Raw genomic sequence first — 17,752 nt, 5'->3', positions numbered from 1 at the left:
GCAAATTAAGGGCTACTAGGTTTTGGTCTTCTTTTGTCAAGTCACTGCATGGCATAACCTAGATTTTGCTCTTTTTTTTTTTGGCTATTTTATCTTGATAAATAGTGATTTGATTATCAGTCGACAAAAGACTGTCTAATTCCTGAAAGAAAGAAAATAAAAGAAATCAGTGCTACAATAGGGTCTAGTGACAATTGAAACAAAGTATCTTTTTCCGGCGGAATTACAATGCTCTTTTTCTCTTGTTTCTTTTTTTTTTTTTTTCGTAGCACTTTGAGATTGTGAGAGGCGGCCAAACAAAGCCCACGCCATGCTGATTAATGCCATTCTCATCCTTATTTTTTCAACATTATGTACAGCCTCGACTTCTCGCTTATTTAAATACCTTGGGGATACACCCTACCAAAACCAATCCTCTGTCTCCTCCACCATAACCACACCACTACGTATTCAACGAGATCTCGGTGCCAACGTAACCATTGACCAGCTAATATGGCCCACACTCTCACTCTCCTCTGCCTATTTTCAAGACAATTATTCATTTGCTCGATTATCGGGTGTGAGGGATATACTTGACATGGGTTACAAACGATTGATTTTGGATATCTATTGGGACCAGTTGGACTGGCAATTATGTCCTTTTCCGCTTCAGTCCATACCTGATGATACTACATGCTCCAGTAACGCCACGCTCGCTCAATTTCTCTCCATTGTCAACGAGTATTTAGTTTCAACCGAGACAGCACGTATGGCAACCAAAACAGACCTTGTTTTTATTGTTTTAAATCTGCATGACTTAAGTACAAACACAAACACAACAGATTCTAATTTAGCAGAGATTATCCAGAATTCCATTTCAAATACAACATCTGCACCTCGGATTTATACGCCTTTCAACTTGACCACGGATCGTTTAGACATGAACCTTTCGTTTTTTGCGAACGGAAGACAATCCTATTTCCTGCTTTTGCAACAACAACAATCTAATGTATGGCCTCAATGGCTTTATTTGATTCAGAATAATGTGCAATTGCTTGTAGGGTTCGGTACCTTGCCTACCGGCAAAACTTCTTACCGCCTCACCTCATTGGACAATCATACTATTTTTGACTCTACAAGTCTTGTTCGTGGCGTGACATTCCAGAGTTGCCCTCAAAATCATTCATGGGCATTTGCTAGTGACATGAATCAAACTTCATTTACTTATACAACAGCTGTCAATGTGGTAAGACAGTTAAAAAAAAAGAGAACTACTCTCCATCTTATTTTTTTATTCTTCTTAGACAGAATGCGGTTATTCACCTTATTTTACCTCGAGCAATTATTCCACAAATAAGTCCATTGCTTCTGATTTCGATCGTGGTCATTTAGCAGACAATATATTGTCTACTATCTGGTCATGGGATATCAATGAACCTCAGGCCAACAAAGACAAGCGATGTGCAGCCATGCTTTTACATAATGGACGCTGGAAGGCAACTGATTGTTCTGAACAATACCGAGTTGCTTGTCGATCACTGGATGATCCAGATACATGGATGATCACACAAGACATTTATTCTTATGACCGTTCCATGACCTCTTGTCCTGACAATTACACCTTTGATGTCCCTCATATACCAAGACAAAATACGATATTAAAACGTTTGCTTGATCAGACTGATATTGAACAAGACAGAGTTTGGATCAATTTGAATTGGGCTTATAATGAAGACTCATGTTGGGTCATTGGTCGATATGGAACATGTTGGTGGGCAGATGATGTAAGTGCCAAAAAAAAGTCGACAAGTAAACTGACTGAGATAGAACGGACAAGCATTTCTAGGCTTAATTCGGACGTCTGTTGTGAGTGGTGTGATTATTTTGATTCTTGTAGGTATCTTTACGTGGGTCAAATGCGCTCGATTATGGAGAAACAGAAACTCAAAGTCTCGTAAAGCCATGGTGAAGAAGATGTTGGCCAAAAGAGAATATGTCACTATTCCTGTAAGTGTTCTGTCAAGTGAAGGGTTAAATCTAATCTTTTATATATATAGGCATAATGTGTACATAGATAGATAGATAGATAGATAGATAGATACAAATTGTACATATAGTAGAATAAATAAGGGTATAAAAACATAAGCAACAAAAGAAACCTAAGCAGCAGCAATAGATACTTGGCCGTCCTCTTCCTGTTGTTCGAGTTCTTGGACAAACATGTCTTGTTCGTTTTCGTATCTACAATATTGTATATATTATTACACTGTCTTTTATTATGTTACAAAGAAAGAAAAAAAGGTCTAAAGTTATTTACATGAGTGGTTCATCGCTATTTGATAATCTGTTCAAATGCAAATAAACATCTGTGCCATATCTATATAGGAAGGTTAAATCAAATAAAAGATCAGATAAACTTACCCTTCCATAGAGATGAGCTTTAAATCACCACCAAAGTAACGAGCATACTATACGATCATGGTTAAAAAAAAAAGAGACTTAAATTGTTTCCAAGCTTACCAATCTTGAAATAGGCAATCCATAGCCAAAACCAGCCATAGGTGCTTTAAAATCAGATTGGCTGAAGCCAGGTTCTAATTCTTGTGCTTGTGCTGTTGTATACTAATTCAATGTAAGCCTAACTGTGTCTGTAATCTAAACAGCATACCATGTAGGTCCAAACTAATGGAATACCTGAGCGAGGAATACCTCCACCTTCATCTGAAATTTTGATCGTAATATCTTCTTTGCCATGTGCAATCACAAGTTTAATAGCAGGATATTGATCTTCATAATCACTGCCATATCTCTCCACCACTGCACGCAGTGAGTTCTTGAGTAACTCAAACAACATATGGTTCAAGTGAGAAGGAACATACATAAATTCAATATCGCCGGGACAGAACATATGTACTTCAGGTGCCTGATAAAGACCATAATGTTCTTCACAAATGAACTTGGCATTGGCAATAGCATCCAGGGCAACATCTCGAATATTGGTTTTAGTACAAATAACACCTACATAATTCTTTCGGTTGGGTCCTCGATACAGGGAGACATGTTGCCCGATCAACATACGTATACCAATACGTGACATGTAAAATCTATCGAGAAATTGCTGTACTTCGGTATCAATCAAAGGAGAATTTAAATGTTCCTTGTATTCTAATATTCCTTGTGCGATCGTAGTCACAACAGGATCATGTCTCTTCTTGACCTTTTCAATAGTTTTGACAAATGTGCTTGTATAATCGACAATCTCGGGTGGCACTTGAATTTGATCTACATTATTGTAGTATCGGTGTCCAATAGGAACAGAAGGATGAAGGTTCTTTTGATGGTTGTATTTACCGAGCGAAGGGTTAGGTATGCTGTGAGGAAGGCATGTGTCTGATTTGGCGACGAGTTTGTCTTTTATAGTTTGAGAAATACGTGGTATATCAAGTTCAACAAGGTCTTGAAATGACTGTGCATACCAGTCTCTTACTTTTCTGATAGAAGGCATATTGTTTAAATTGCGTGGTAGTTCATCCAATTCTTTGACACGGTGGGCAAGTCGAATAGGCAGTTCCTCTAATACACATGAGTCTAACTTGAATTATATATGTAGGTGCTTACCATGTAGGAACTGACTGGCCTTGAACAGAGTAGCCTGAGAAGGGTTTTGCCCTGAACAGATTGAATACATTGCATCAAGATCTTTTCTCTTACCAAACATAACCATTTGTCTAAGCGATACTCCTGTTTGAGGAAACCGAGCAAAGTATTTTATTTTATCATATAATTGTGGTGAAAGTTGAAACATGAGTAAAAAAAAAAGGAACAGAGTGAAAAAAAGGATGAGTCAACACATATTTATAGTTCACATGTCATTGGTTACCCCGCATTTTTCAGATTCATAATAATTTATTCACTTTTGTCCGTACAGACCCGAATTCATTAGTTACACGCATCATTGAGTACAGTGAAATTACGTATAAGCAAGTTGAAAAGCGATCCAAAGAACAATGCAATCACAGTACATGTTAAGGTAATTACATTGTAGGGCATACTGAAATCAGGTGTAGGTAATCTAACCAATAAAGTGTCTGTATAGATACGCTTCATACTCTGCGATGATGGTAACCAGGCTGTGATAATGGCAGACCTACACATTCGGAGAATATAAATTATACGCTGTTATTTCTCACGCTTTACTATTTACCCGACATCAAATCCTCTATTCGCATCAGGGCGATGCTCCGTATATTTCAAAAAGACCTTATCAAACTCCAAAGAGAGTGTCACTGTTGTATTGGCTGGTATCATTAATTCACATTCAATCGTATTCGGTCTTCCTCTATCAATGGCTGGTTGATAATATATCTGTTTGACTTCTACATCTGGATGGTCTATCTTGAGTGTATGTAGATATAATTTTAAGTACCAAGGTAAAGAGTCATAGTAAATGACTGGCATGGCTTCTAATTGATTTCGGTTATGAATAGTCACCTTAAGGCCACCATGTTCTTGTCCATAACCAGTAAAATAACGTTCTGCATAAATTATAGGTTGAACAGGCTCAAGAGCTACACCAGTAAAAAAATAAATAAATAAACAAAATAAGCTTACATTGTAGGACCAATTGACTTACGATAATCAAATGAAGATTGTCTCCAATCCATACGAATATCTAATGGTTCTTTTGATAAATGGTAGGTGACTGCGTTTCCTTGTTGCTGTCCTGCTGGTTTTAATTCATATTCATTACCGGCATTTGTTAGATCAACAGACACTCGACTTTGATTGGCTACCGGGCAAGCTTGTCTAAGTTGTCTATCAAAAACAGATGCCAAAGACCAATCTCGTCGGCTTGAGTCTCTGATTGGATCCATTACAGAAGTGACTGTTTGCTTTAATTCCAATTGACGTTCAGTACAAGCATCATTCTACAAACATAAGTATATATTAAGAAAAAATAAGGGAAGAAAAGCATACTTGCCATACAAATGGATTTTGCATGAATAGCCATAGAATGAAAATTGGAATTATAGATTCGATGTGGGTTTAAGAGTACAGAGATACCAGACTATACAAATGAGAGTAAGTATAGTTTGATATGTGTGTCTGCATACCATGTTACCTTTGATTTACATGGTAATAGTTTGATCCAAGGTGTCAAGTTTTCTGTACACACATTTTCATGAGGCAAAGAGCCATATCTTAGCTGTTCATGTCTCATTTCTTCTGATTGAAACAGTAAACGAGGCTCAGTAGTAATGGTTTCGTCAATAAAGTTGAGTGAAGCACAAAATAGACCAGAAAGGGTATTTGTCAGTGATTTCCATTGATCATCTATGCTGCAATGACATGAGCATCTATGTATAACAATCAAACACTATTACTCTTGAGTATCTTTAAGCCATGCCCATAATTCAACACCTGTGCCTGCTGATAATGTAGGTGGATACTCCCATTCTTCATAGTTCCATCTGCCCTGAGTAAATGAAAGATGCATTTCGCGTACATTAAAAGACTGAAGTACTTCACCAATGGCTTTTGGGTAAAGACCATAATCTAACACTACGAAAAAATAGGAATGGATTAGTATTTGATTATTCAATCATGTAGTTTTACATGGTGCGTTTGATTGCGTATGCGCATTGACTCTTGTGTTGAATTCAAAATGAGCAAGTAATTTGCCATCAGGCAAGTTACGCAGTGTCAAATCTTCATTGTATTCCTCAGAAATACGGTCAGACAGTTGTGCGTGAGCAATGCCCATCAGACACAAGCCAATCCCTAATAATGATCGCATAGTAAACGCGTTTGAAACTTACTTCCGCTCACTTGTTTATTTATGCTTGTGACCGTGTTTGATTCACGCTTTCTTTTCTCTTCTTCATATGAAACGCAAACAAAGACAACGAAAGAGAGTCAAGAAGAGCTCGAATAAACCAGCTCACGAAAATGACGAGTACAAATCTACTTTTAAGATCAACCAAGCACTAAAGACCGAGAACTATGCTTTATTACGTGAGATTGGCCGAGAAGAAGGCTTTCGAAGTGATGCTATTCGAAGAAGAGTATGGTGAGAGAAAATTCCAAGTCAATATGTTATTGATTCTCTTTAAGGCCCTTTTTATTGCATTGCACAGATAAAGAAGTTGACAAAGTGATAGAAGGCTCACTTGAAAGTAAGAAAAAAAAAACTTGTGTTACCATGTACTGAATCAATGTCTATAGCTCCTCATAAAGATGAAAGCCAAGTCAAATTGGATGTGATTCGATCTTTTCATACATTTTCTACAAGTAAGATACAACCAAAAAGTATTGTTTGTAACTATTTATACAGGTATTTTGGAGGAAGACAAAGAGAGACTTCAAGACCAACTAAGTAAAGTCATTACTCATGTATTAAGGTCCTATCCTTCTTTACATTATTATCAGGTAAGACCAACTTTACCTATGAATCTATATTCATTCATGCTAGGGGTTTCATGATATTTGTTCTGTATTTATATTACTCTTTGGCGAGAAATATGCCTCCAAGTTGATGGAACCTGTCGCTTTGTTCTATCTAAGATATCCTTTTTTTTTGTTTTTTTTTGTTTTTTTTTTTTTTTACACTAACACCCACATAATATTTCCTTAACTTTTGTATACAGATGAGATGTTTATGAACATGGATCCTGTACTTAAGCAATTGACTATATTAGATACATTCATTCAACTTGAAGACAAGGAATTACATGCTTTTATTTCAGAGTAAGCACAGTAAATGCACTTTATTTTTACTAACAAACCATAGGGCAGGTGTACTACCTTATTACTGTCTTTCCTGGGTCCTTACATGGTGCAGCCATGATCTAGACAGCCTTGAAAAACTAACTCGATTATTTGATCTGTTCTTGTGCTCAAATCCTTTGATGCCCCTTTACTTTGCTGCTGCAGTTGTACTTTCTAGAAAAAAGGAGATACTTGCCTTACCTTGCGATGTGAGCATCCTCCATAGTTTCCTCACTAAACTACCAAAAGATTTGGATGCCCAAACACTATGCCAAGAAGCATGTGTCTTAGAAGAAAGATATCCTGTCTATGATATCCAATGTAAAAGCCAGATTGCATTGGATCAAGAATCCACTGTCAATTGCTTTGAAAAGGATTGGATACCCATTGACAACCTACAAGACCTGAACAACACAATTCAACAAAAAGTAATTCCTATCTTACAGACTCAAGAAAGAAAACCTATTGAGCTTGTAACACTAAAGGAGATTTCTTCTTCAGTTAATGTACTTGACAAATTGCGTCAATTGGATACAAAGGATATTGCTTTATATACATTGTTTACAGTGGGTGCAGGTGTAGGCCTTGTTGCTATTTTCATGACAAATGCAGAATTACTAAGGTAAAGAAAAATAACAAACGCATTTTTTTTATTTCATATATATCTAAAAAAAAAAAATTATCATAATCATATAATAATAGGGAATGGTTAACAAGCGGTGTATGAGTTAAAAAAAGAAAAAATAAAATGGGTGAATAATAAAGGAATAAAAATGTACATCATGAATACAGCCTATTATAGGATAGAGAAGAAGCTTTTACAATGGTTTTCTTCCCACAGTAGAAGAAATGGGCCAAAAACACGCGGGTGGTTTTTGGAATTCAATGACAAGTCGATCCAAAAAGGCATCATAGCGTTCATTTGGAACTCCTAAAGACTCAGCCAAATAAGGTTGGCCGCTTTTGAAAATGCCTTTCATGTCCCATAAGAACTCTTTGCTGACACTATCCTGTTTACCTAATCCTTATTTAATACATATGGTTAAATGACAATTGTACTTACTGAAATCAATGGGTTTATGTTCATGGTGAACAATTTCAAACCCTGCTTCACTGAGATATTGATTAATCTTATCATAAGCAAAAGGTTCTTGACCACGTTCAAGCATCTTATCAATGACTGTTTTTGTGAGGTTACATAAAGTTACTAAAAGAATAATAAAAAAAAATTTTTTTACATACAAACTTTGCCAGCCCACTTAAAAAACTCGTTGCCTTCAAGCTAAATAAAGTCAATAAGTGAATTATAATACCATGATGTTACTTACAAGCATGCCAGGTTCCTTGGAAACAATGATTCCACCAGGCTTAAGAACACGCATAATTTCCTTGAGCACAGGAATCCATTCTTCAGATCGAAGGGCGATACAAAAGAATCGAAAATGAACAATGTCAAATGTGTTGTCTGGGAATGCAATGCCGTCTAAAATATTATTGAGCTTGAATGATACATTAGAAGGTCTAATATCGCTTGGAAAGACATCAGATATATCAACACCAACAAGTTCACTGTTGGGTAATTCAGTGGCCACATCCTAGTCATTTTAAAATGATTATTTATTTTCTGATTCCGATTTTTATTTTATAGAGACGCTTCCTATAACTAAATTTACACACATGCTTTCACTTACCATGATCCATGTTCCTGGTCCACAGCCTAAATCCAGAATTTTGGCATTGTCTTCTACTGGAATCGAGAATTTCTCAAAAAGACCTTCAGGTATGTTTCTAAATTATAGGGTTAACTATCATATATGTATGTCTATATGTTGTACCCATTAAATAATGTCTTGAGTGCAAAATGTTCCTTGAAAAAAAGAAATTAGTAAAAAAAAAAAGAAATGAGAGTGCTTACTCCCACAAGACGATCTAATTCTTGGTCGTCATTAGGGTACCAATAAGCTGAATTAGACTCATTATGGAATTGCCTTCCTTGTTTCATGACTCTTTCTGATGACAGTTGACTCGAGTGATCAGATGAGGTATGACTTGGAGTAGGTACAACTGGCTTTTTTATGCCATTCTGTTTAAGCGTTCCTTTCTTTTTGCTGCTAATGCTGCTACTGGAAGACATGCTGGAGCCCATGTTTGCTTATAAGAGAAGAAGAAAAAAAAGAAAAAAAAAATAGAAAAAAAAAATAGAGGCAATGCTATTTATATTAATCTAACGAAATGACTGTCAGATTTCAAAATCCTGGGCTTAAAAAAAAAAAGCAAAATTTAGCATAAAAGACATGACATTTTATCAAAAATAGAGGGTATGATCGTTACACGCGTTTAAAAAGAATCAAAGTCAGTTGTTTATTATCCAAAATACAATGCAATTACAATCTCTGTGTCACTTTTAACATATTAATTAAATTAAATTCTTCTCTATTCAGCATTGTATAATTGATGGTTTGCAATATAGTCTATCACAGGGTTAGGCAGCAAGTATTTGACAGACATGCCTCGCTTGACAAACAATCTAAACAGCATTGGTTAGTCTAAGTTAGGTGTAGTATACTTTGCCTTATCTTGGTAGAACTAATGTCATTATGAATCAATTGCTTAATAATAATGACATTCATCTATAAAAAGAGTTAATAACATGATAATACAGTGAAAACAGGCTTACTCTATGCTGGTATAGAATATCGTGTGACAGCAAGAATCCATAGACATCTGTACCTGTTCTTTCTATGATAACACAGCCATAGGCACCCACAATATGGTGCAACTAATGAACCTTCATGTGTCAATACACTTTACATATATATATATATATATATATATATAATGACTTACATCTTCAGACGACCAAACTCCTGGATGACCAAAGGATGCCATTAAATCACCGCCAGCCAATAACATAATCTTGATAGGCTTCATTTGGCCTGAACTCGTCTTGATTCCCCGCCCACTGTGTTCAGCTCATGATCAAAGTGATCAAGTACAACAGCTGTTCGTTGATACATGGTCTGTCTTGACTCCCATTCATCTACCATAAGCCAGTCAGAAGTACTCTCGACTGCTAATTGACACATCTTGACTCGGTGCTTTGCTTCTACAAGCCCTTCCTTCATATAAGCATCAGACACAGGCGAATAATAACCTGCCAACAGCTCAAATTCCTGAAGACGTTCTTGAAAATGATCTCTTGCCATTTCTATCGAGTATTAGATGTTTCTGCGATCTTTTTTTCTTGTCTCGTACAGGATTACCAAACATTCTTAAATGCAAATACGTGATAGGCGAATAAGAGCCACATGCAACAATCACTAGCGGCGTCTTGTTTTCATCTATCACAGATTAGTCAGCAATGATTGTAAAGATACTCAACCTTTCATGGTATCAGCAATAAGGTGTCTTGGAAACTGATAGTCTTTATCTAACGCTTGTCTATCATGGCTATTCCCATAACCTTTGGCTTCTAGTGTAGAGGCCATGATTTTGGGACTGGACATATTGGAGAAATATATATATATAAAAGAAAGAAAGAAAGAAAAGAAAAAAGAGAGAAAAAAAGAGAGTAAACTCCTTGTCTTAAAATAGGTAAGCGCTTATGTTCCGTATGAGTGTTAGGTAAGAGGGATACTACAACGATAGCCAATCAAAAGAGCATTTCTCTAGTGCCAATACGTATGATACCATGCGTTCCTCTAAGCGGGGATTTAACCACTACTGTGCTTTTCTTTGACACTCAAACTTTCCTTTTTTAATTATTCAATGAAAATCCAACACTATATGTATGTCGAAAAGTCTACCAAAAACCCAGAAGAGATGAAAAGAAAACGTCTTGAGCGCAGTAGAATAGCAGGTAAAAAATCATTATATATATACATATATATCTAAATGTTGTATTCATTTATCCATATAGCTTTTAAATGTAGACAAAAGAAAAAGTAATGGATTGAACAATTAACTCAAAAGGCAGAAAGATTATCAAAAGAAAATACATATCTCAAACAATTTTTATCACAACTTCAACAAGAAACTGATTCTCTGAAGGCTTAATTAGTCCTGCAAAATAGACAATGATATTTATTTCTTCTTTAATAATTGAATTAACCGATATTGTTCCTCTAATAATTCTTCTAAAGATGCTTCTTCATCTTCAGTCGATTTATCCAAATATCTATTTTCTATCATTTTATGCATATATTTAGAATTATCAAGTAATCTATAGAGCTCATCAAGAGTCAATCTTTCCTTTGTATTTTTAGGAATATAGTTGGGATTAAAGGCATTGTTCGATCCGGCAGTAATAGGTTGTGATGCCGGTGTAATGATATAAGGATGAGTTTGATGAACAGAATGTGAAGATAAATATGGTGAAGGTGGTAAATGAGCCAATACAGAAGCATAGCGTACTTGGATTCTATTCAATATCATCTTTAGCAAACATAAGGAAAGGAGAGAAAGAGAGACGAAAAAAAAAAATTAAAAAAGAATTTTGATTTGTTTTCGAATTGAAATTCAGACGACATTGGACAAATCATTTTTAGAACTTGGAGCTTGTCCTTTTTCCTCCCTTTTTCTCTTTTTTTTTTGAGGAAGGGGAGATAGCAACAGAAGATGAGATTCCTCATACAACTATTTGGAGGTATTTTTTGACTGTGAGTAAAGAAGAGAGATAAAGAATACAAAGGGGGAGGGAAAGATTTCGAGTTTTTATTCATTCATTCATGCATTTCTAAAAAAGAAATCACTCAGCTTAAAATGCATATGACGTAAAAGCAAGGATTGTGCCAAGTCCATAAGAAAATCAGCCAAGCTGCCCGAAATATATATATACATATATTTCTTTGTTATCAAGGGGACAACAAATTCGGTTACCGACATGGTCTTCTGTGTTGTTTGAAGCACATAGACACGCGTCATATCCATGTCTGACCTGAAATTAAATTCCAAACATATTCTCGACTGGTTTGGATAAATTGAAGAACGAGGATTAGACGGCGTTGTTTTTGAAAATATGAAGAGCGGGTAAGACATGTATAAATTGCTTGGAAGATTTACCTTTTCAAGAAAGAAAGCGTGTAACTTGTAATTTTCTTGTGTAATGTACTCAACTGCACCAGCCAAAGAATATAAAAAGACAGAAAGATGGCATGTGAAGGCTATTTCTTTTTAGAATAAAACGACATGGATATACATCTGGAAATCAAGCAGAATTAGACTGTAGAGACATCAATAGCTTATAAGAAAAAAAAAACACGAGACGATCTCTTTTTTGTGTGTGTAGCTGGCTGAGTTTCTGCTTGATTTAATACACAGCACAACCAATCATGTTTATAAAAGTGTGTCTGCGTCACTGAGTTGTACGCTACTTATTTCATTTTTCCCTTTTTTCTGTCTCTTTTTCTTTTTTCTTTTCTTTACTTTAATCAAAATATATATCTCTCAATATGGAGGACGAAGTTGCTGCTGTAAGTATATCACTGCCCTGGACTGAGTTCGAGTATTTGACGCGTCTATAGCTTGTTATCGATAACGGTTCCGGTATGTGTAAGGCCGGTTTTGCTGGTGATGACGCACCTCGTGCTGTAAGTATCAAAAGCTCCCAGATGAGAGTTCATCTTGTTCATCTGGCCACTCACACGTATTCTCTAGGTCTTCCCTTCCATTGTTGGTCGTCCCCGTCACCAAGGTGTCATGGTTGGTATGGGTCAAAAGGACTCCTATGTTGGTGATGAAGCCCAATCCAAGAGAGGTATCTTGACTCTCCGTTACCCTATTGAACACGGTATTGTCACCAACTGGGACGATATGGAAAAGATCTGGCACCACACTTTCTACAACGAACTTCGTGTTGCTCCTGAAGAACACCCTGTTCTCTTGACTGAAGCTCCCTTGAACCCCAAGTCTAACCGTGAGAAGATGACCCAAATCATGTTCGAAACCTTCAACGCCCCTGCCTTCTATGTTGCTATCCAAGCTGTTCTTTCCTTATATGCCTCTGGTCGTACCACTGGTATCGTTCTTGATTCCGGTGATGGTGTTACCCACACTGTCCCTATTTACGAAGGTTATGCTCTTCCTCACGCTATCTTGCGTTTGGATATGGCTGGTCGTGACTTGACTGACTACTTGATGCGTATCCTCGCTGAACGTGGTCACTCCTTCACCACCACTGCTGAACGTGAAATCGTTCGTGATATCAAGGAAAAGCTCTGTTATGTTGCTCTTGACTTTGAACAAGAAATGCAAACTGCTGCTCAATCTTCTGCCCTTGAAAAGTCTTATGAACTTCCTGATGGTCAAGTCATTACTGTTGGTAACGAACGGTAAGTACGCTTTTGACGCGTTCTGTGTTTCTAATTTCTTTTTCAGTTTCCGTGCCCCTGAAGCCCTCTTCCAACCTGCTCTCTTGGGTCTTGAATCTGCTGGTATTCACGAAACCACCTACAACTCCATCATGAAGTGTGATGTTGATATTCGTAAGGACTTGTACTCTAACATTGTCATGGTAAGTTTTTTTTTTCTGTCGGAATCCATTTGTAGGAGTTTGATTGTATTGACGTATTTCTTTTATTTTTAGTCTGGTGGTACTACTATGTATCCTGGTATTGCTGACCGTATGCAAAAGGAAATCACTGCTCTTGCTCCTTCTTCCATGAAGATCAAGATTGTTGCTCCTCCCGAAAGAAAATACTCTGTCTGGATTGGTGGTTCTATCTTGGCCTCTCTCTCTACTTTCCAACAAATGTGGATCTCAAAGCAAGAATACGACGAATCTGGTCCTTCCATTGTCCACAGAAAGTGCTTCTAAGGTGCTTACACAAAGACATTTTGTTTACTTTCTTTTGTTTCAAACTTATATATCTTTTCTTTTTATAAACATTTCTCTTTTTTCCCCTTTTTTTATTTTTTTACTTAAAGGAATAGTAAGCAACAAAGAAATATGTCTTATAAAGAAATAAAAACAAGGGAAAAAAAGTTAATTTTAATGCATACATTATATATTACAGTTTGGTTAATAGACCTAGAGCAGCGTCCATATCATCTTGTGTCTTTTCATAGAGACGTTGTTCTTCTTCTAGTTTGGATGTCTATATAGCTTATGAGTACATTGTACAATTCAGCAAATAATACTTACGTCTTCCATGGAATCGTTTTTGATATTCAGCTTTTTCTTTTTAGGAGTGAGGTGCTGTTGAAGATCCTCTAGGATATTGTCGAGATCTTCTGTCAGATCAGCATTTTTTAGTTTTTCAGACTTGGTCAGTGGTTTTTTATTCTTTATGCTTGTCTTTTTGTCTTTGCCCTGTTGACGAGCATAAGGTGTCTTTTTAGTAGCTGTCTCTCTTTTTGCTTTAGGCATAGTAAATAATAATAATAAAAAAAAAAAAGACTTCTTTTTTTTTCGGCAGGCAGTGGAGTGGCACAATCAATTTATGGTAAAGCAGTCCTATCAGCTTCTACCAATCAAACCAAAAACAAATGCTTAGCATCTCTTTATTTATTTTTTTTTTTTAGCATTAAATATCTTTTCTAAATAGATATTTATATAGAGAAAGATCCTTTTATAAAGTATTAAATGTATCAAGAAAATAGTGCGATATATGAATAGCATGAAGAGGACATTTGTTTCTTTTGATTCAAGACCCGAATAGACGCCCCCCTCCCTCTTCACTCTTTAAAAGTGCATTTTTTTTTCTTTTTCTTTTTCTTTCTTTTTACTTTAGCAGCTATGAGTGAGCTCATATGGGATGAAACACATACAATAAACTCCCAGCATACATTTTGCTACTGTGGAAAAGACAGAAACCTTTTGGAAGTTGCTCTTCAGTGTCGACGTAAGAATTTTTCTCATTTTGTAACTAAAACTCACGCAACCTTCTTCTTATCAAAGTCTGCAGGAACTGGTTTCATGCTGAATGTACGACAATAACTAATCCACCCGATATCTTGTTTGCAACCAATTATATCTTTACATGTCATAACTGCCATGATAGCCATATTGAAACCTATGAAAGGACAACAGCAGGCTGGAAAGATATTTGCTCTACGACCATTGCCAATCTGATACTAGAAGAAATACTCTGTCGCATAGGCACTGATAATGAAGAGTTGTTTGAGAGTAAAAATGCAGCATTAATGCAAGAATGGCATCCAGAACAGCATTATTTCAATAAAAAGCAAATTATTCCTTATGTAGACAAACATTGGCTCAGTTTATGCACAGAAAGAGCCAGGACAACTACATGGTAAGCACGCATCTAATGTTTGGTCTACTTAATGGAATGATTAGGTGGGCTACGTTAGGCAGCTGTCTTTATTCCTCCAAAGATGCATTTGTGGCTCGTGATGAAAAGCAAAGATCAGCAGCTTCTGATTTTCGGCTGGTAGATGCCAATCTTTGGCATGTGAGACCTACATATCAGGTAATCAAGAATTAAAAAGATTCTTATTTTAATGCCATACATAGCATGGAGCCAAAACACCTTTAGTCATAGCACGTACACCTAAAGAAAAGCGCAAGGAACTAGATTCAGAGGATACAAAATGGAGATCAGCCACACCTATTACACCTTCTCCTCCTCGATCTTCTTCTCCAGTACCATTTACACCCACAACTGTGCCTGCTGTGTTTCCTTCAGGCACAGCAAACACAGATCACCCATTCAATCGATTTGGTTTTAAATATATTCCTTGTGAGCCATCCATTTTACATCTTGTGGCCTACCAACAAGCAGAGAATAGCCTAGGAGGATGTACAATCAGTATTCCTGATAAAAGTTCTTATCTTTCTGTGACAAAGGATGGATTGACAGTAACGACCGAAAAAGGATTTCGTATGTGTAGAGCCAATGTAGGCGTAAAAGAAGGGAGTTGGTTTTGGGAAGCAAGAATTCAAGCAGCAGCAGGATCAACAGATTCAGATGGTCCTCATGTTCGATTAGGCTGGGCAAGAAGAGAAGGTATACATACACATTATCATCGCCTTTGCTTACATTACTTTTTAAGCGTGTCTTAATGCACCAGTAGGATATGATGGTTATAGTTATGGGTACCGCGATAAAACAGGAGACAAATTGTTTTGCTCAAGACCTGAAAAATACGGTGAGCCTTTTCAAACGGGCGATGTGATAGGTCTTTACATCTCACTTCCATCTAAAAGCAAACAAAACTTCAAGAGTGCATCGAGGAGACGTATACCCATTGCTTATAAAGAACATTTGTGGTTTGAAGAAAAGGATTATCGACCGAGCAAAGAAATGGAAGCACTTGCGGACCCTTATAGAAAAGATAAAGAAAACGATTATGAGCCCAAGACTCTACCCGGATCCTTTATCACAGTCTATAAGAATGGGGTCAATCAAGGCGTGATGTTTACTGACTTGTTTGATTTTGAAGACTTTGGCCGTTTACCAGAAACTATCATGGCGAAGCATGCCAAAAAGAAGAGAAAGCACAAGAAAGATGCTGCTGGTAGTTCAAACTTGCATGAGTTTGATACGGCAGGTCATCAACATTGGACGGATGATCCACCTGTAGAAGATGATGGTACTCTGGGTTATTACCCTGCTGTTAGTGTCTTTAAAGGTGGTGTAGTTACATGTAATTTTGGGCCTCAATTTCAATATCCACCTTTAGATCAAAAGGATAATTGGAAGCCATTTTGTCAAAGATACAATGACTACATGGCAGAAGAATGTGTATGGGACTTGCTGGATGAAGTTTCACGTTCATTTAGGCAACAACAAAAAAAAGCTTCCATAGCATAGCTTAAATAAACAAATTGATAACATTTTAGTAAAAAAACAGGGTTTGAAATATCGAACCTTCCATTTACTGTTTACCATGCCCTTTAACCTCAAAAGTGTCATATATCATTGCAAACCTTGCTCGTCTATATCTTACGCATCAAATGGTGTCTTCTTACTAGCCAATGTCTAACGAAATGGGTCTCTTTCATACTTATTACAGTGTATAGCAAACTTTGAATACAGATTTGGGGCCAATACTCAAATCGAGTCAGTGTTTTCATCTTAGTAGACTCGTTTTCTTTTTTGAGAGAAGTACTTGGACATGGCCTCACCTCATTTCGGTTGGATCAGACCTATATTAGGCCATTTTAAATTTCACCCAACAGTCAAACCAGTGGTACCACTCAACTCCTTGGCTCAAGAAAGCATGTTTCAAATGAAAAAGCGAATCGTTTTGATAACCTAGTTGTCGAGAAATGGTGTATCGAAGATTAGCTTCTTTAAGCAGTGCTTTATGCATTTTTGCTCTGGTTGTCGTATAAAATGTGCTAGCAATTGGTCTTTCAAAAGTATTTCATGTTATTTTGGTTGCCAAAGAACATGAGAAAATAGAAACACAAGCATCTAATATTGTAAGTGTGGGAGTGAATAGACATAGGACATACAAGATGGCAGCGTGCGAAGATTGAAATAGGGAAACCCCAATCCTTCATCTCGCCGCTTTCTCAAATCGAGCTTTTGCTGGGAACTGCATAAAGACGCAGTTGTCTGGCTTTGATACAGTAACAAAAGTTGTAGATCTTTGCTTTCTGAGCTGATTGATGTATAGAACGTAACAACTCTGCTGCTAACATGTTGAGTAAATAGGCAAAAACAATTTCGAGGTTTTTTCATTCATATCTCCTCATTTTTATAGCACAACTAGCAAACAAACACATTCACCAAAAACTACAGTCTCTGACGCGCATCTTGAGTATTTGAGCTTGTTGATAGCTCTGTTTTTTGTCTTGTAGCGTCCAAAAGAAGATTAAAGAGTTGTCAGGGTCAATATTTTCATGACTAGTACCCTTTAGATCAGAGGCCAAAATGGCCATTTTTTGCAAGTTGTTTTTTTTGGTCGAATCGATTCTCAAGGTACCATAGATGTTGGTAGATATAATTTATAGGCACTTGGAGCATCTATACGTATATAAGCAGGCTTTATGCTACCTTTATTTGTCCAAGAAAAAGAAGACGACATGTCTTTTTTC

At 36.6% G+C, this 17,752-nt stretch overlaps 9 protein-coding genes across 9 annotated transcripts; 4 read left to right on the top strand and 5 right to left on the bottom strand.

Annotated features, from left to right (window-relative positions):
- Positions 1-254: 254 nt before the first annotated feature.
- Positions 255-2,077, top strand: B0P05DRAFT_538014 (uncharacterized protein). Its single transcript, XM_051577798.1, has 4 exons — positions 255-1,225; positions 1,284-1,763; positions 1,807-1,986; positions 2,037-2,077. Exons 1-4 carry the CDS (start codon positions 311-313, stop codon positions 2,040-2,042), a joined length of 1,581 nt encoding a protein of 526 aa, XP_051435986.1. The 5' UTR covers positions 255-310; the 3' UTR covers positions 2,043-2,077.
- On the bottom strand, positions 2,010-3,821 carry B0P05DRAFT_538012 (mitochondrial branched-chain alpha-ketoacid dehydrogenase kinase-domain-containing protein). Its single transcript, XM_051577797.1, has 5 exons — positions 3,598-3,821; positions 2,648-3,552; positions 2,500-2,601; positions 2,401-2,447; positions 2,010-2,356 (listed from the first exon to the last, which is right to left on the bottom strand). Exons 1-5 carry the CDS (start codon positions 3,782-3,784, stop codon positions 2,293-2,295), a joined length of 1,305 nt encoding a protein of 434 aa, XP_051435985.1. The 5' UTR covers positions 3,785-3,821; the 3' UTR covers positions 2,010-2,292.
- On the bottom strand, positions 3,822-5,862 carry B0P05DRAFT_538007 (GPI transamidase component PIG-T). The gene is made up of 7 exons (XM_051577796.1): positions 5,596-5,862; positions 5,364-5,541; positions 5,102-5,318; positions 4,961-5,047; positions 4,613-4,907; positions 4,184-4,547; positions 3,822-4,126 (listed from the first exon to the last, which is right to left on the bottom strand). Exons 1-7 carry the CDS (start codon positions 5,774-5,776, stop codon positions 3,919-3,921), a joined length of 1,530 nt encoding a protein of 509 aa, XP_051435984.1. The 5' UTR covers positions 5,777-5,862; the 3' UTR covers positions 3,822-3,918.
- Positions 5,863-7,524, top strand: B0P05DRAFT_538003 (rab-GTPase-TBC domain-containing protein; the record flags this gene model as incomplete). The annotated part of the gene is made up of 8 exons (XM_051577795.1): positions 5,863-6,049; positions 6,094-6,155; positions 6,205-6,270; positions 6,314-6,408; positions 6,452-6,545; positions 6,627-6,726; positions 6,770-7,369; positions 7,450-7,524. Coding segments are annotated over 8 exons (1,229 nt in total), but the record flags the coding sequence as incomplete, so codon positions are not given.
- B0P05DRAFT_537999 (S-adenosyl-L-methionine-dependent methyltransferase) lies at positions 7,525-8,901 on the bottom strand. The gene is made up of 7 exons (XM_051577794.1): positions 8,663-8,901; positions 8,583-8,614; positions 8,439-8,535; positions 8,076-8,342; positions 7,990-8,029; positions 7,811-7,927; positions 7,525-7,765 (listed from the first exon to the last, which is right to left on the bottom strand). The coding sequence occupies exons 1-7, from the start codon at positions 8,891-8,893 to the stop codon at positions 7,566-7,568; spliced, it is 984 nt and encodes a 327-aa protein (XP_051435982.1). The 5' UTR covers positions 8,894-8,901; the 3' UTR covers positions 7,525-7,565.
- A 182-nt stretch (positions 8,902-9,083) lies between these two features.
- On the bottom strand, positions 9,084-10,301 carry B0P05DRAFT_537991 (uncharacterized protein). Its single transcript, XM_051577793.1, has 5 exons — positions 9,711-10,301; positions 9,595-9,672; positions 9,425-9,526; positions 9,319-9,377; positions 9,084-9,274 (listed from the first exon to the last, which is right to left on the bottom strand). The coding sequence occupies exons 1-5, from the start codon at positions 9,951-9,953 to the stop codon at positions 9,181-9,183; spliced, it is 576 nt and encodes a 191-aa protein (XP_051435981.1). The 5' UTR covers positions 9,954-10,301; the 3' UTR covers positions 9,084-9,180.
- A 1,804-nt stretch (positions 10,302-12,105) lies between these two features.
- Positions 12,106-13,716, top strand: B0P05DRAFT_61307 (actin). Its single transcript, XM_051583400.1, has 5 exons — positions 12,106-12,218; positions 12,270-12,335; positions 12,403-13,076; positions 13,123-13,258; positions 13,331-13,716. The coding sequence occupies exons 1-5, from the start codon at positions 12,198-12,200 to the stop codon at positions 13,559-13,561; spliced, it is 1,128 nt and encodes a 375-aa protein (XP_051435980.1). The 5' UTR covers positions 12,106-12,197; the 3' UTR covers positions 13,562-13,716.
- Positions 13,717-13,754: 38 nt separating this feature from the next.
- B0P05DRAFT_586323 (uncharacterized protein) lies at positions 13,755-14,113 on the bottom strand (the record flags this gene model as incomplete). The annotated part of the gene is made up of 2 exons (XM_051582506.1): positions 13,755-13,841; positions 13,889-14,113. 2 exons carry the CDS (start codon positions 14,111-14,113, stop codon positions 13,755-13,757), a joined length of 312 nt encoding a protein of 103 aa, XP_051435979.1.
- A 369-nt stretch (positions 14,114-14,482) lies between these two features.
- B0P05DRAFT_570885 (uncharacterized protein) lies at positions 14,483-16,520 on the top strand (the record flags this gene model as incomplete). Its single annotated transcript, XM_051581344.1, has 5 exons — positions 14,483-14,588; positions 14,645-14,999; positions 15,044-15,176; positions 15,221-15,713; positions 15,760-16,520. The coding sequence occupies 5 exons, from the start codon at positions 14,483-14,485 to the stop codon at positions 16,518-16,520; spliced, it is 1,848 nt and encodes a 615-aa protein (XP_051435978.1).
- Positions 16,521-17,752: the final 1,232 nt, after the last annotated feature.

The sequence above is a fragment of the Gilbertella persicaria genome (assembly GCF_025201335.1).
Source record: "Gilbertella persicaria strain CBS 190.32 chromosome Unknown B0P05scaffold_15, whole genome shotgun sequence".
Taxonomy (NCBI): Eukaryota; Fungi; Mucoromycota; class Mucoromycetes; order Mucorales; family Choanephoraceae; genus Gilbertella; species Gilbertella persicaria.
This window is presented reverse-complemented; position numbering and strand designations above follow the sequence as displayed.

What these genes read in the sequence shown, in the direction of transcription:
- B0P05DRAFT_538014 (XM_051577798.1), top strand. Translation starts at nt 311, where the DNA reads ATGCTGATTAATGCCATTCTCATCCTTATTTTTTCAACATTATGTACA. An exon ending in ATACAACAGCTGTCAATGTG is followed by an intron (nt 1,226 to 1,283) that starts GTAAGACAGTTA and finishes TATTCTTCTTAG; the next exon opens with ACAGAATGCGGTTATTCACC. An exon ending in CATGTTGGTGGGCAGATGAT is followed by an intron (nt 1,764 to 1,806) that starts GTAAGTGCCAAA and finishes TGACTGAGATAG; the next exon opens with AACGGACAAGCATTTCTAGG.
- B0P05DRAFT_538012 (XM_051577797.1), bottom strand. Translation starts at nt 3,784, where the DNA reads ATGTTTCAACTTTCACCACAATTATATGATAAAATAAAATACTTTGCT. An exon ending in CATTAGTTTGGACCTACATG is followed by an intron (nt 2,602 to 2,647) that starts GTATGCTGTTTA and finishes ACATTGAATTAG; the next exon opens with TATACAACAGCACAAGCACA. An exon ending in GATTGCCTATTTCAAGATTG is followed by an intron (nt 2,448 to 2,499) that starts GTAAGCTTGGAA and finishes ATGATCGTATAG; the next exon opens with TATGCTCGTTACTTTGGTGG.
- B0P05DRAFT_538007 (XM_051577796.1), bottom strand. Translation starts at nt 5,776, where the DNA reads ATGCGATCATTATTAGGGATTGGCTTGTGTCTGATGGGCATTGCTCAC. An exon ending in TATTACCATGTAAATCAAAG is followed by an intron (nt 5,048 to 5,101) that starts GTAACATGGTAT and finishes TCATTTGTATAG; the next exon opens with TCTGGTATCTCTGTACTCTT. An exon ending in AATAGAGGATTTGATGTCGG is followed by an intron (nt 4,127 to 4,183) that starts GTAAATAGTAAA and finishes CCGAATGTGTAG; the next exon opens with GTCTGCCATTATCACAGCCT.
- B0P05DRAFT_537999 (XM_051577794.1), bottom strand. Translation starts at nt 8,893, where the DNA reads ATGGGCTCCAGCATGTCTTCCAGTAGCAGCATTAGCAGCAAAAAGAAA. An exon ending in CCAAGGAACCTGGCATGCTT is followed by an intron (nt 8,030 to 8,075) that starts GTAAGTAACATC and finishes GACTTTATTTAG; the next exon opens with CTTGAAGGCAACGAGTTTTT. An exon ending in ACATAAACCCATTGATTTCA is followed by an intron (nt 7,766 to 7,810) that starts GTAAGTACAATT and finishes AATAAGGATTAG; the next exon opens with GTAAACAGGATAGTGTCAGC.
- B0P05DRAFT_537991 (XM_051577793.1), bottom strand. Translation starts at nt 9,953, where the DNA reads ATGGCAAGAGATCATTTTCAAGAACGTCTTCAGGAATTTGAGCTGTTG. An exon ending in GAGTTTGGTCGTCTGAAGAT is followed by an intron (nt 9,527 to 9,594) that starts GTAAGTCATTAT and finishes AAGGTTCATTAG; the next exon opens with TTGCACCATATTGTGGGTGC. An exon ending in ATATTCTATACCAGCATAGA is followed by an intron (nt 9,378 to 9,424) that starts GTAAGCCTGTTT and finishes CTCTTTTTATAG; the next exon opens with ATGAATGTCATTATTATTAA.
- B0P05DRAFT_61307 (XM_051583400.1), top strand. Translation starts at nt 12,198, where the DNA reads ATGGAGGACGAAGTTGCTGCT. An exon ending in TGGAGGACGAAGTTGCTGCT is followed by an intron (nt 12,219 to 12,269) that starts GTAAGTATATCA and finishes ACGCGTCTATAG; the next exon opens with CTTGTTATCGATAACGGTTC. An exon ending in GTGATGACGCACCTCGTGCT is followed by an intron (nt 12,336 to 12,402) that starts GTAAGTATCAAA and finishes CGTATTCTCTAG; the next exon opens with GTCTTCCCTTCCATTGTTGG.